This window comes from Diabrotica virgifera, chromosome 10 (genome assembly GCF_917563875.1).
Source record: "Diabrotica virgifera virgifera chromosome 10, PGI_DIABVI_V3a".
NCBI lineage: Eukaryota > Metazoa > Arthropoda > Insecta > Coleoptera > Chrysomelidae > Diabrotica > Diabrotica virgifera.
Window position 1 is genome coordinate 34,283,248 of NC_065452.1, and position 14,247 is coordinate 34,297,494.

The 14,247-nt window shown below is 31.5% G+C and overlaps 1 protein-coding gene and 1 long non-coding RNA gene across 2 annotated transcripts in view; one reads left to right on the forward strand and one right to left on the reverse strand.

Moving 5' to 3' along the window:
* LOC126878468 (cubilin-like) overlaps positions 1 to 14,247 on the forward strand; it is a 447,168-nt gene that overhangs the window by 294,143 nt on the left and 138,778 nt on the right. Inside the window, exon 40 of the mRNA XM_050641213.1 lies at positions 1,473 to 1,681. Coding sequence (XP_050497170.1) covers positions 1,473 to 1,681 — 209 coding nt within the window. The remainder of the gene's footprint in view (positions 1 to 1,472; positions 1,682 to 14,247) is intronic.
* Positions 7,037 to 8,117, reverse strand: LOC126878469 (uncharacterized). The gene is made up of 2 exons (XR_007695671.1): positions 7,635 to 8,117; positions 7,037 to 7,445 (listed from the first exon to the last, which is right to left on the reverse strand). It is a non-coding gene; the product is annotated as an uncharacterized LOC126878469 (long non-coding RNA).

Below are 14,247 nucleotides of genomic sequence, written 5' to 3' on the forward strand. Positions count from 1 at the left end.
ACTAAGATGCAATCATTAGATATCAATTTATTTCAATTTTATACGAGGTATGTAAAAAAATATGAATTTCGCTCAAGAGTAAAATATCTTTATAGTTCACAATATTTCAACTAGAAGGATGCAATTGCATATTAAAACGTAGTTTTTAATTCTGAACAACTTATAATAACAAATTTCAATATTCTGAAAAATAAAGGTACTTTACTCTTTAGCGAAATTCATATTTTTTGACATACCTCGTATAAAATTGACAAAATTTAATATCTTATAATTTTATCTTACTTGTTAGACATGCAGAACGTTTTATAAAGAATAACTTTTTTCGCAAAATTAATAATAACGGAGCTATCATAAATAAAAATGATGTTGGGTCCGTGATTTGAGGAAAATTATAAAAAAAATTCAATTAGAAGAGTGTAAATGCAGATTGTAACATAACTTTTAATTACAAACAACTTTTCATAATGACAATTTTCGATATTTTGAAATATAAAGGCACTTTACTCTAGAACGAAATTCATATTTTTTGATATACCTCGTATCCTGATGATAAAATTTGATATCTGATGATTGCGTCTTAGGTTTTAGACTATGCAGAGCCCTTTATAAAGAATAACTTTTTTTCGTAAAATTGATATTAAAAAAGTTTCCCATATGGTTTTAAGTTACCCAGACACACTGTATATGAAAAAACAGTTGGCCATTGAACTTCAATATGTGAGGTTTTAATCCTTAAATTCCAACCACTCCCACGTGGGAAGAGTCCTGTGTTGCCTTGGGTAATATCCAGGTATATTTGCAACATCATTAAGTAATTTTAGTAATATGTAATATAACACAACAACTGCCAACATTTAAAGGATTTTTACCCAAAACATTTTGGTGGCTCAGGCATGCTATTTTTTGGCTTTTAGTAACACTGATGATGGATTTTTTAATCCTAAAACGTTCTGTGATTTAATGTAACCCTTATTTAGGGAATTTTAAATATACCTACCTTTTACAAGGGATCTCGTATTTTTATATGAACAAATGTTTGTCCGACAAATATGTTGGGCATTTTAATAAGTCCGACACGTAGAACATGCCAAATAACAGGAATTATGTTGGTGATAAATAGCAGTCTGATTTGTGCATAAGAATGTAATGAAAGGGTAACAAATTAATTGGAAGTTCTGTTCGACAAAATACATGGGACGTTTTCGTAGCCTGACGTTCGAAACCTGTAACCTGTTCCAAAATTAAAACTTCCCCTATTTCAGTGTTCCCGTATATCAAAGTTTGTCCGACTAGACACCGTTAAGCTATTAACAAATTTTCAGCTTGCTGTTAATAAACTTTTTTGTGGTACGCGGGATCCAGGCTTAGTTAGGTATATACCAATTTTGAAAGATGAAAAGGAACAGTTTTTGAAACACATTTATTTATTAATGGTTGAGGAATATGACCGTGATAAAAATTACCTATTTCAGGGCTTTAGACTAAAATACCAAGAAGTTTCAGCTAAATGTGGTGGCAACATCATATTGAGTTCATACGATAATTTTACAGAAATCAGTAGTCCCAACTATCCTAATATTCCCAATCCTCATATAGAGTGCAACTGGAGGATCACAGCCCCATTGGGAGAAATTTTAAGGATCGATTTTGAAGATAGATTTGATTTAACTAATAAACCCAAGTAAGCATTTTTATAAAAAATTTCATTTTTACTCAGGACAATTATTTATGTATCAACAACATATCTTTAAGCTTATAACATGTTTTCATCATCATCATCCTCATTACAGTTGTTCAATCAAAATATACCTACTTTATTATTCAGTATATCTCCTTGAACATCAATAAACTTGTTCCAACGAGATTCCAATTTATAAATTCCATCCCTTATAACGATCGGATGGACACGAGGTCATGGAAGCTGAACCAGAAGGATCAGGACGATATTATCCTTAGATGGAATAAGGAATGACCGAAGAAGGAAAGGTACAATCGCCTACATTGACAAAACAAAGGCCACGTTGCTCAGTGGGAAGAGATGTGGGCGTGGTTCTTTGGATTGGGCTTCTGTTGCAATGAAAGATGTTAAATGAATTTAGAGCGATATACGAATAGAGCCAATGAAACGACGATAGACAAAAGATAAATAGATAACATTAACAACTGATGGTTTGACTCATGGACTCCAAGAAAACGGAAATACTGAATACACAAACGAAATTGGGCGCCTGGGATTTTACCTCTAAATCCTCAAAGGAATAATTAACGAAACGTAACACAACAGAAAAATTAGCAACACTGCTACGACAGAACATCAATGTTCTAGTCTTGAGCTGTAAATAATAATTAAATAAAATGAGACATCGTACGTTTCAATGTAACATTTATTAAAATACTTAATAAGATATTCTCAATAAGGTAATACTCAATATTTACATAATCTACACAGAAAGAAATAACTATAAAATTGTTGACCAAAAAAAGAAAACTTCAAATACATTGACTTAATATTATTTGGTCAACACAACACAGACCGATAATAAACAACGTAGAATAGATGACTATAATTTCTAATGACTCTATTTATACTGAAAAACTTAAATACTGAAAAACTGAATAATTACTCAAAAAAAATTAAAAATAGATAATTGAACGCTCATATTTTGTCATCTATTCGACATTAAAAAAAGTTTTTTTTGTTTCTGTAATACTAAATATTATAGTAATTACACAAAAAACTTACATAATTAAAATGTCTATAGTTTAAATGATCACCCATTTTAAGATAAAAATGACTCAATAATTACATCAAAGTAACTATATTAACAGGATGGCCTTTTTAGGATGTCAATACACTTTTTCGGTAAAATAAACACAAACCAGGTGTCTTATCTAGACCGCACGCTACAAAAATGGCATACTGCTTCTTCACAGTAAGCAGATAATAATTAATAACTTACTAGGCAAAGTGAGACATCTGGTAGCATGATTTGAGTTTCCACTAGACTTGTGTTATGGACGGATTTTACGGGCTGTGATTGGTCGTATTCAAATCAAGGACATTTAGGATTAGGAATCTCTCTCGTTTGTTGCAGTTTTAGTTTTAAGGTTATAATACTTATACATATTTACATTTTAAATTTGTAAAGTTATAGTTCTTCTACAATAAATATTATAATACAAATGAATATCTTAATTTATAAATGTAAAGTTAATATTTTTCAGAGTATTTACGTACTTTGTATGCTGTTTTTTATTAAGTACTTATAGTTTTCTCCGATCTACATTCAGCAAAAATTATACCCACATAACAATGATGTTCGCATCATGTTCTAAGCATATACTACCAACATTCGTCGGAGTATATTCTTTTTAGTATATGTGTAGTACAAGCATAGCATCTACCTTAAAAAACATTCTAAATTTCATGTTCTTTGCATATACTTCAAAGTATATTCTCGTACCGAATATACTAAGTATATTCGTGTACGTAGGATCTCGGAATATTCGTAAAAGTTTATTCTTAGAATATACCTTTATCGAATATTCTTAACACATACTTATAAGTACATTCTTAACACATACTTATAAGTAGATACCTTTAAAATATCTTAAAAATACTTTGTATGTATAGGAAGTATAATATTAGCCTTATACATTATCAACTTCGTTATATTTTAGAATACATAATTAATAAAATTTATGTATGTAGGTAGTATTGGACGAATTTCATTTCAAAATTGTTGTAGGGTAAAAAAGTCTAAACATTAATTGTATTAACGTTTACATAGATACTATTAAAAATTCGTTTTCATAATTGAAATGACTTTACCATTTCGAGTTTATCATGAATCATTAGTATTTTTACATCCTTGGAATTTGAATTTAGGTACATTCAATTCAATAGGCCATTTCGCAGAACCAAAACGTGCCAAACTGCACAACCAAAGCAACCAAAGGCTTTGGCGTTGCCAACCGTCGAGTAAGCTTTTTCCGCCAACTTACCTTAAAAATTCCCACTTTTATAAAAAAAAAACTTCCCTCCTGTTTACAAAATCTGAGAAGATATGTTGAATTATTTTCAAATATTTTGATTTTTTCTTAATATTTTACAATTTGGACTGGAACAATAATTCCCTTTTGAGTTAACTTTTTCCCTTTATCACCTTTTATGTTGAAAATTCCCGCAAAAAGGGAAATTTCTCTCCGTTTGGCAACACTGACCACCGATTTTGTTATTCAACAATACATTCATAACCCCCCCCCCCCCCATCATATTCTGACCATTTCTATTCTTACCTGAATGGATCAGGGATAGGAAAAAACCGTGAAATATGAAAAAGAAAACAGGCATTATTTCATTATTTGTATCATCTATGGATCTATGCAGTTCTATGGATGAAGGCGAATGATGTAGTACTAGGACTAAAGAACATACATAATCTGTTTATTTTGTTTGCGGTGCTTCAAAATACATATAATCTATTTTGATAACTCAATATTACTTAAATAGGTAAGTACATATAAGTATTATATAAATTTTAGTTACTTATTATGCATAGTTTAGTTTAGCTAAATATTATATAATGATTTATATAAATAACTAAAATTTATAAATATGTACTTACTTTTTAAGTAATATTGTAGAATGTAGGTACTAACTACATTCTTATTTGCAATTAAAATATGTAAATAGATATTTGGTAGAACCAGTAGAACCTAAGATGAGATTAGGTGATGCTGAAAACATACTTCTAAGCAATATAGCACTTGATAGCACTTTCTTAGAATATTCTTAAAAATATAATATTCTTCCCAGACAAAGATGTGCGGTAGTACGTTCTTAGTATATAAATAGAAGGTTTATAGCACTTCCTTGGAATATTCTAAAAAGTACCTTCTTGGTATAAACTAAAAAGATGTGCGGTAGTATGTTCTAAGTATACACATAGAAGGTTTATAGCACGTCCTTGGAATGTTCTAAAAAGAACATTCTTGGTATATACTGAAAAGAAGTGCGGTAGTACATTCTAAGTATATACATAGAACGTTTAAGTACTGTAATGTAGTATATACTCGGTATCTGCTCTGCACATTCGCAATGGTAATTACGCACATTCTCAGTATATACTTTTTCTGAAAAGTATGTTCTATGAATCTACTAAGAACATGAAATTGTTATGTGGGTATAACTAGGGGGTAGTAATGTTATAAGAAAATTAAATAGTATAATTTATACTTATAAAAGAGATAATATTATATTTATTTGTGTCTTAAAAATGTATGATTAACTTTCAGACTTATTTGATCTGATGTACTAAATTGGCTCCGAGACTGTAACAAAGTATTAACATATAAAAGTTTAAGGGTTGTAAGAACTTCAGAAGGAAATTTTAATACGAGAGTGGCCATTCCCCTGCCTAAACTGCAATACATATTTAATTTAATTAAATGAATTGCCATAAAATAGTCATACTAACTTTATGATGGAATTAATGGTAGGTATAGAGAAAAAAAAAACAAATAGAACGTTTTTTAAATTGTTTATTAGTGAGCTGTTCTTTAGATCATACATAAGGTCGATCATAGACTATGCCACCATCTTATATGCATCTGCTAGCACCAATTTATTAAAGAAAATAAATGTAACGATCAATTGCTGAATTCAATTGATTGCTTGTCTAGGTGCCATGAGATCCACTCCTGTTGGAGCGTTATTTGGAGAAGCCATTGAATTACCACCACAGTTTAGAAGAACCTATCTGAGTGACAAATTCTTAATAAAAATTCTTCCTTCTCGAAACTCCTTATGCCCCTCAGGGGTGTCAGAGATCTTTTCATCCTCTATCCATCTCTTCCATTTCTTGCGGTCCTTTGCTAACTCTTTCATTTGTTTATGTGTTTTTCCTGCCCAATTTCTATAATCTGATCGATCCACCTTTTTCTTGTCCTCCATTTCCTTCTTTTACCATACCTTTTTGATTCCATCACCTGCTTTGGTAGTCTTCCCTGGTTCATTCGGTTAATGTGTCCATACCAATTTAATTTCTTTTTTGGATCTTCGTTATTATCGATTGCTATTTAGCCTTTGTCTAATATCCTCATTTCTTATTCTGTCCAATTTTGTTTTTCCTGCTATTTTTCTCAACTGCTTCATCTCCGCTGCGCTTATTGTACTGTCTATTTTTGCATTGTTTACCCATGTTTCACTTGCATAATTTTAAAGTTGATACGTATATTGCATTGTATACCTTTAGTTTTATTTCTTCCTTTCCAAATATTGTTTTATTTAGTGCATAGTAGATCTTATTTGCTTTTTTCGCCCTATATGAGATTTCTTTGTCTACCTTTCCATCCTCTGATATTATTACTCCCAGGTATTCAAACGTCGAGATTGTTTCCATTATTTCATTTTTGCGACTAAATAACGTTTGGTTTATTTCTTCCCTTCTCTTTTGGGTTACTATCATGGTCTTCGTTTTCTTTACATTTACCTCCATTTTCAAATTTTCTATTTCTTCCACCCATATATTCATTAATTTTTGCATTTTTTCTTTATCGTCTGCTATTATTTCTAGGTCATCTGCATATAGTAATCCTTCCATTTTCACTGGTACTAAATTCCTATACCCTATTGTTGACTGTTTGCCTTGACCTTCTTTTAGCACTCTTCATTACTCGATCCAATACTAATATGAATGGAACTGTCCCCTTGTTTTATTCCTCTTAGATTTATTATTGGCGATCAGTTTCCGTTTATTAGTACTTTAGCCAGTACATTTCTATATACTTTTATATGTACTTTTTGCCAGGCTTATTATCTTTTGTGGGCTTTCCAGGTCTTCCATTACTGACCATATTATTTCTCTATTTATACAATCAAAAGCAGCTTTAATATCTATAATCGTAATATATAAGTGTTGTCTTTACAACACAAAAATTCCTACCCAACAATAGATATTAACTGCTCAAATCAACTTAATCTTTCACTAAAAAAAATAATTGTTGGAAATAATGGGAGTGTATACTAAACTCATAAAATTTTGTGGAATTTATTTCTATAAAATATTTTTATTTTGTACAATAAATACTTTTCTCATCTGTTATCAATACATTATAAAGGTTTAAATAAATAATTATTGATTGGTGTATGTTATGTTATTTATGCCTGTTTACTGTTAATAATAATATTGGCTATGAGTAGTTATGTTTGGTTGTGTAGTCTTTTCCAGTTACGTCTAGCAACCTAACTTCTCAAAAAAAATTACCAACGTCACTAGACAGTAGTTGTGTCTCAGATTAGCAAATAGACTTTACCTTTTCATACTTGATTGTTTCACTGTAATTATTAAGAATGCCTGACAGTTAACATGTTTAGATGACGGATTTTTTGTCTTTGATGAAGGCAAATTAGCCTGAGTATTGCGATGGCATCGATAGTCTTTCTGTAATAAAAAAAATCTATTTAATATCTTACAATATATGAATATATGTTTTGAACTTTAAATCAAAATGAACACAAAATTTGTTGCTTAGCAAAATACTTAAAAATTCTCTCCAATGTTAATTATTCATCCCTACAAAATATAAAACCCATAAAGTTAGAAAGTGAATATATTAACATCAATATTTACCTTGAAAACAAGCTTCATAGAATCATTTGGATAAGTTCTTAGAACTCTAAAATTTACTTTATTAACATTTTCATATTCTTTTTGACAATTTTGAGCATCTTCTTGTGTTGTTATATTAGCTCAAATCACTGCATTAAATGCGCCATCCTTTCCATTTATTTCGGAAAAATGAACCACCTTATACTCAAATGAGTCTGGGAGGAAGCTTTAAAAATTTACAAAATATAGGAAGCAAGCAGAAAGTAATTTGTTTTTTTTTATAAATATTACTATGTATCTGTAAACGTTCCATAACTTTTGCTGGAAATAATATGGCTGTTTAAAAATGAATACAATAAACAAGTATAAACGTATAAAATAGTCTCAAAATCCAAGATTAATAACTAAAATATCAATATTTTTCTTTTGTATAACATAAACACACTGCATAAACAAAAACAAACGAGAAAACAGGGTTACGTATTTCTTTTAAATGTCATCAAATATGTCATTGATGAATACGACCAATCACAGCCCGTAAAATCCGTCCATAACACAAGTCTAGTGGAAACTCAAATCATGCCATCTGGTAAGCTCTATCTGGCCTGCGAAAAGGGAAGAACACGGTACATAGCGAACTAGCCCCTCAAATATGAGCCGTACTGTTGAATTGGCCCCAAAGGATAAGGCCGGGAGGTAGAAATGGCTCTCAAAGAACACTAGGTGGTACGGTAGAATCGACCGTGCCGTAAATCCCTTGAATAGAAAGAAAAAGTATTTCTTTAATAACCTCGGAACAATAGAATGAAAGGTCATTTCGACTTACCATAATTCACTTATGAGTTCACTAAATACTGATCACAATAAATCAACGTCGGAATGCATCTTGCACGGCTAACAAACTAAAACAGGGCTTGTTTGAGATGTATGCCCCAATTTATACACGTTGTGTGGGAACGACGCTTAGTAATTAAAATCTGTGGGAAAATAAAGATATTGTTCGTCCGCTATAACTTTTCCCATGCGTCACGATTCATTTTCAAACAAATTAAGTCAAAACATAAAGTGAAACGTACGTCGATGTGTGTAGCATATAGTATACAGTATACACAATGTACTGTTATGATCTGCTTTCTCTTACTTTTATATTAATTAGTATTTATTTAATTAATTATTCAATTTTCGCAAATCATACATAAAATTAAGAAAAATCTCAGGGTGCCTTTTTATCATACAAAAAAATAACTAAATTATCTTAGGTTATACTTATCCTTTCTCGTGGTTTCAGTATCTCTTAGTTGATCCTTATCGGGATAAAATAGGAAAAGGAAATAAATACAAATACCATAAATAAGCACATACAAATATCTTTTATTATCAAAAGCAATACTCTGAAAATTTATCAATTAAATCCTGTGGGCATAACTGTCCCAATGAAACTTTGACTACATAAATTAATTTTAATTCAACAAATATTTATCGGTTTGTTCTTGATAACATTTATAAAACAAGCTAAACAAACAAATTTAGGTATTCGCAAAACTACTTACACTTCCTATTAAATTTTTGAAATATTGGAATCTTAGTTCATATGCTTTTACTCAAAAAGAAATAACTTCTGAACATAAAGAAAATCTATCACGTAAATTATTTACTGACCTTTTGATTCACACACAATGATGTTTCCTCTTGACCCAAACAGCTCTTCCTTGTTGATTAGGTTAGGCTACCCATCAAAGCCCTCTCCGTTCTCAGCATCAGTCCAGCAGCATACCAGCAACTAATTCTCCAAAACACGAGCCAGGCCTCTTTTAACCAGTACTCGTTACAAAAACTCCAAAATTCTCTCCTCTCTTTCTCACAATAATATTCCCTCCCTTGGACTTTACAGAATCAAAGAGGTATTTCTTCTCAATTTGATCTGTCTCTCGTTCCACTTTTCAGCTACACTCTTCACTATCTAACAACCACTGGTACTTGCTTCTGAACTATTCACGAAAACTTTGACTGCTCTTCTCCGATGCCGGTCACATAATAAATCTCCTTTTCCAAACTATCTGAACATTCAACCTTCTCTCATCCCCATTCCAAATTGCTAAGCCAATCAGAAACATTTCTCTCTCCCCATTCCTCTTTTTTCATTCGAAAAACCCATGCATCCTTCCAAACAAATACTTCTACTCATGATAATTACTTTTCGGGAATTCTACAAATTTACTTGGGGCTTAAATAAAGAGACTTAAAATTCCAACTTTCTCTACATTACTTTTCTAAATATAATAATTACCTGTGGCTTTTGGCCTCGCACGTAACAAAGCAACCGTTTTAAAATTATAATCCCGAAACAAATTGTCTATTCACATCACTTTATTTACTAATGTCTTTAATTCTTCAGGGAAAAACTCATTAAGGATAACCCACTGCTTAAAAACTAACTTATATTAAATAGTTACAAATAAATATAAAGGGTGTATCAAATTTATGTGCCCGCGTTATATTAAAAAAAATAAAAATTTTATTCTATCTTTGATTGACAACATGATACACAATAGTACATACACATCGACGTACGTTTCAGTTTATGTTTTGACTTAATTTGTTTAAAAATGAATCCTGACGCATGGGAAAAGTTATAGCGGACGGACTATATATTTACACAAAACCCTTGAAACTTGAGGCTTCTTCAGCAATAAGGTTTTAAAAAACACAGTGTCTTGAAGTGTATTATAGGTGCGAAGGAAATTTATTATGGTTTTAGGAACCCAATTTGATGTGAATTCACATCATTTTTAACTCGCATTTTATTCTACATGCAGAAAAATGTAAACGTTACACCCTGACAGGGCCGCCGAGAGGGATGAGCGGGCCCCGGTAAACAGTGAAGGACGGGCCCCGGGCAAAAAGTGAAGAGCGAAAAAAATTGTTTCATTTTTATAGAAATAAAATTATTAATAATATAATAACAAACATTTTAAATATAAATTATATTAAATTTTGATTATATTTATAATAGTGAAAATATTTATAATACAGGTGTTTTTCGAGTTTTCTGATCGGCAAAAATGTCTAATTTTCGAAAAATCGCATGATTTTGCCAAATCATTCTCATTTCAGAAAGTTGATAGGTAGCTAACCGATACTGTTTCATTATAACTATCATTACCTCATAGCATTTTTTATGCGAAAAAGAAAACTAAAGGATCTTTCTGCTTCTGCAACTGTCACCGGTAATGTGCAAAATATTCTTAACGCAATAACGATTCAAATTTGAGATGTTTAATTTTATTAAGCAAATCTATTAGGGAAAGTTGAGATTCACCAATATTATCGGTGTTTATCGCTCTCAAATGGAAAATTTCCTCTATTAATTATGCACTGATGTCTTCTTTATAAAACTCGCGCAATACATAAATATATCATTTTTTATAATATTGTCTTCATCTTCATCTCGGAATATCCATAAAATTTTAAATAGCGAATGAATTTTATTTTCCGCATTAAATAAGTTATTATGATATAATATTATGACAGTATTAAATATTTTCCAGCGAAATATTGCTTCGGGCTCAAAATTATCAGTCGCATCACTACTAGGCCCAGGCAAATCATCAAAAATCTCACAGGCTTTTTGCGCCGTTTTTCTTTATTTGATGTAAATACTGGATTTATTCAATAATTGCTGGTAACTAATTTAGATTCTTCAACATAGATTCTTCTGACTTTTTATAAATCTTCTAGAAGCCCTGATATATTTTTAATCTCCATATCCATACCATAGCTTTATCTGACTGCACTGTAGTATGTATTTGACTCCTGTGATTTATTGCTGTTAAAATTTTAAAGCAAATCGACTAAAAGTCAGAATATTAAATATAGCCCAGTATTAGGGACGACGCATTATGGACATACAGGGAAGAGCAAAAAACGGAAAAAATTACGTCTTTGGTCTGGTCGACGCCGGGCCCCTTACATCGCCGGGCCCCGGTAAAATGTATCTGCTGTACCGCCCTCTCGGCGGCCCTGCACCCTGAATGGAGAATCTGGAAGGGCTGCAAAATACGCTTCCATAGCTGTTATGTACATTTGATGAAAAGTGCTTTCCATGCATACATTTTTTTAGGTATTGAAACAAATCGAAGTCACTAGGAGCCAAATCTGATTAATACTGTGGATGCTACAACAATTCGAACTTTAATTCATGGATTTTAGCCATTGGTAAAATGTTCATATAACACGCTGCATTGTCCTGATGACAAAGCATTTTTTTCTTTTGCAGACTGGGTCTTTTTTCACGATTTTTTTCCTTCAGCTATTCTAAAAGGTTACAATAATATTCAGAATGTATTGTTTTATCAGTTTGCAAGTAATCCACAAAAAAAATTCCTCTTACATTCCAAAAACTGATGCTAAAACCTTCTTGGACGATTTCTGTACACGAACTCGTTTCGGCGCCAAAAAAATCAGGTTCTATCACTCTTTCTTAGCCTCTTGTTTTGATTCAGGATCATGATGATATAGCAAGTTTCACCCATTGTGATAAATCGACGCATAAAATCTGCTTTATTCTTTCGAAAACGCTCTAAATGTTGCTGAGAAAATCGCATTTGAATGTGTTTTTGTTCCGTTGTTAGCGAATGGCGGCACCCATTGTGAACACAGCTTTTTGAAACCCAATACTTCAGCCAACATATTGCTTACACTGCCCAATGAGATGCTTAGGTATTCTACTAAATCACTTTCAGTCACTCGACGAGTTTCCAGTACCATGTCCTGTACTTTTTCTACGATTTCTGGTGTTGTTGCTGTTTTTGGACATCCTTGACGTGGATCATATTCAAAGCTTGTTAGTCCAGGGTAATAAGGATTTTCTCAGGACACTCAAAGATCCACCCGTGTTGAGCTGCCCCCCCCCACTTGCAAAAATTAAAAAACAAATAGCCCTGATTTATGAGCTATTTATGAGCTTTCATATTCCGCAAACTAAAAATTTTGAGCTCGTTCCACTGAGCAGGAATTTAATACCTTAGTGGGGGGGCTGAGTCAGCCCCCCCCACTACTTAAAAATAGGAATTTTGAATCGGTTTTTGCGGCAGAATTACGAGCTATTTATGAGCTCTTGAAATTATATAGTTTCGATTTTTGAGCTCATCCCCTTCACCCCCAAACAACCCTTTAATTGATTTAACTTAAAAGAAAAATGCTGAGAAAAGTTAAAATATATCGTATTGCGGATATAATTCCTATAGCTTATATACTATAAGAATAAACTATTAAATCACGTGCATTTCGATTATTGAGCTACAACCCCGTCGCAAGAAAACCACCCTATCTTCCCGGCTTAAGAGAAAGTTGTACTTAAATGCATTAAATTAATTATTTGGCGACTGCATATAATTTAATAATTTATAAGCTTCCCAATTACGCGCATTTAGATCAGTAAATTGCAATTTATTTTGTATAGTGCAGTCACTGAAGGTAAAAATCAACGATTACCTTCAATTTTGGTGAACCTTCATCGATTTTCACGAAAATTGGTCAGTGGTTAGAGGATACCTCAAGAAACAAAGGTGACATGGTACCACCTTGCGCCTTTACCCTGAGGGTGGATACCGCCCCTTCTCGGGGGTGAAAATTATTTTATAAAAAATAACTGCACAAATCTATAAAAGAACAAATTATAAGCAAAATTTATTATATAAAGTTATTAAAATAAGTCAATACTTTTTAAGTTATTAAAGGTCAAAAATTTTAATTATTCGTGAAAAAAATGCATGCTTTGAAGCGGTTTTTCGTAAATCACTGAAAAACTGTAAGTTTTTACAAAAAAGTTAATAGTAGTTTAATTCGTATAGCTTATAATCTAAGAATAAACTCTTAAATCACGCGCCTTTCGATTATTGAGCTACAACCCCTTCGCAAGAAAACCATCCCATATTCCCGGCTTAAGAGACAGTTGTACTTAAAATAATTTAAATTCATTATTTGGCGACTAGATATCGTTTAATAATTTATGAGCTCGCAAAATATACGCATCTCAATTATTGAATTACCTGTTTCTTTCTATAGTGCAGTCACTGAAGGTAAAAATCAATATGACCTTCAATTCGGTAAATCTCTATTCAGTTTCACGAAAATTAGTGAGCGGATTTTGATGCTAACAACTTTTTCTGTAGCTCATTTTTGATAGGTATTTCTAAGTACTTTGACAAGTATTTAGTACCTAAGTGTTATAAAATGCATCTCTTTCCGTTATTTAAGCTTGAATCCTTAAATTTGAACAGTCGCAGAAAAAATATACATTTAATTACCAATAACTTACTTTAAATTAACATTAAAAGGTTTTTCAAGTAAGCAATTTATTATATTTTTTATTAGCTTCAGTTTTAGTGATGAAAACTTTTTTGTAAAAACTTACAGTTTTTGAGTTATTTATGACAAATCGCTTTAAAGCATGCATTTTCTTTCACAAAAATTAAAATATTTGATCTTTAATAACTCAAAAAGTATTTATTTATTAATAACATTATATAACAAATTTTGCTTACAATTTGTCCCTCTCACGATTTGTGGGGTTATTTTTAATAAAGTAATTTTCACCCCTGAAAAGGGGTGACATATACCCCAGGCAAAAACC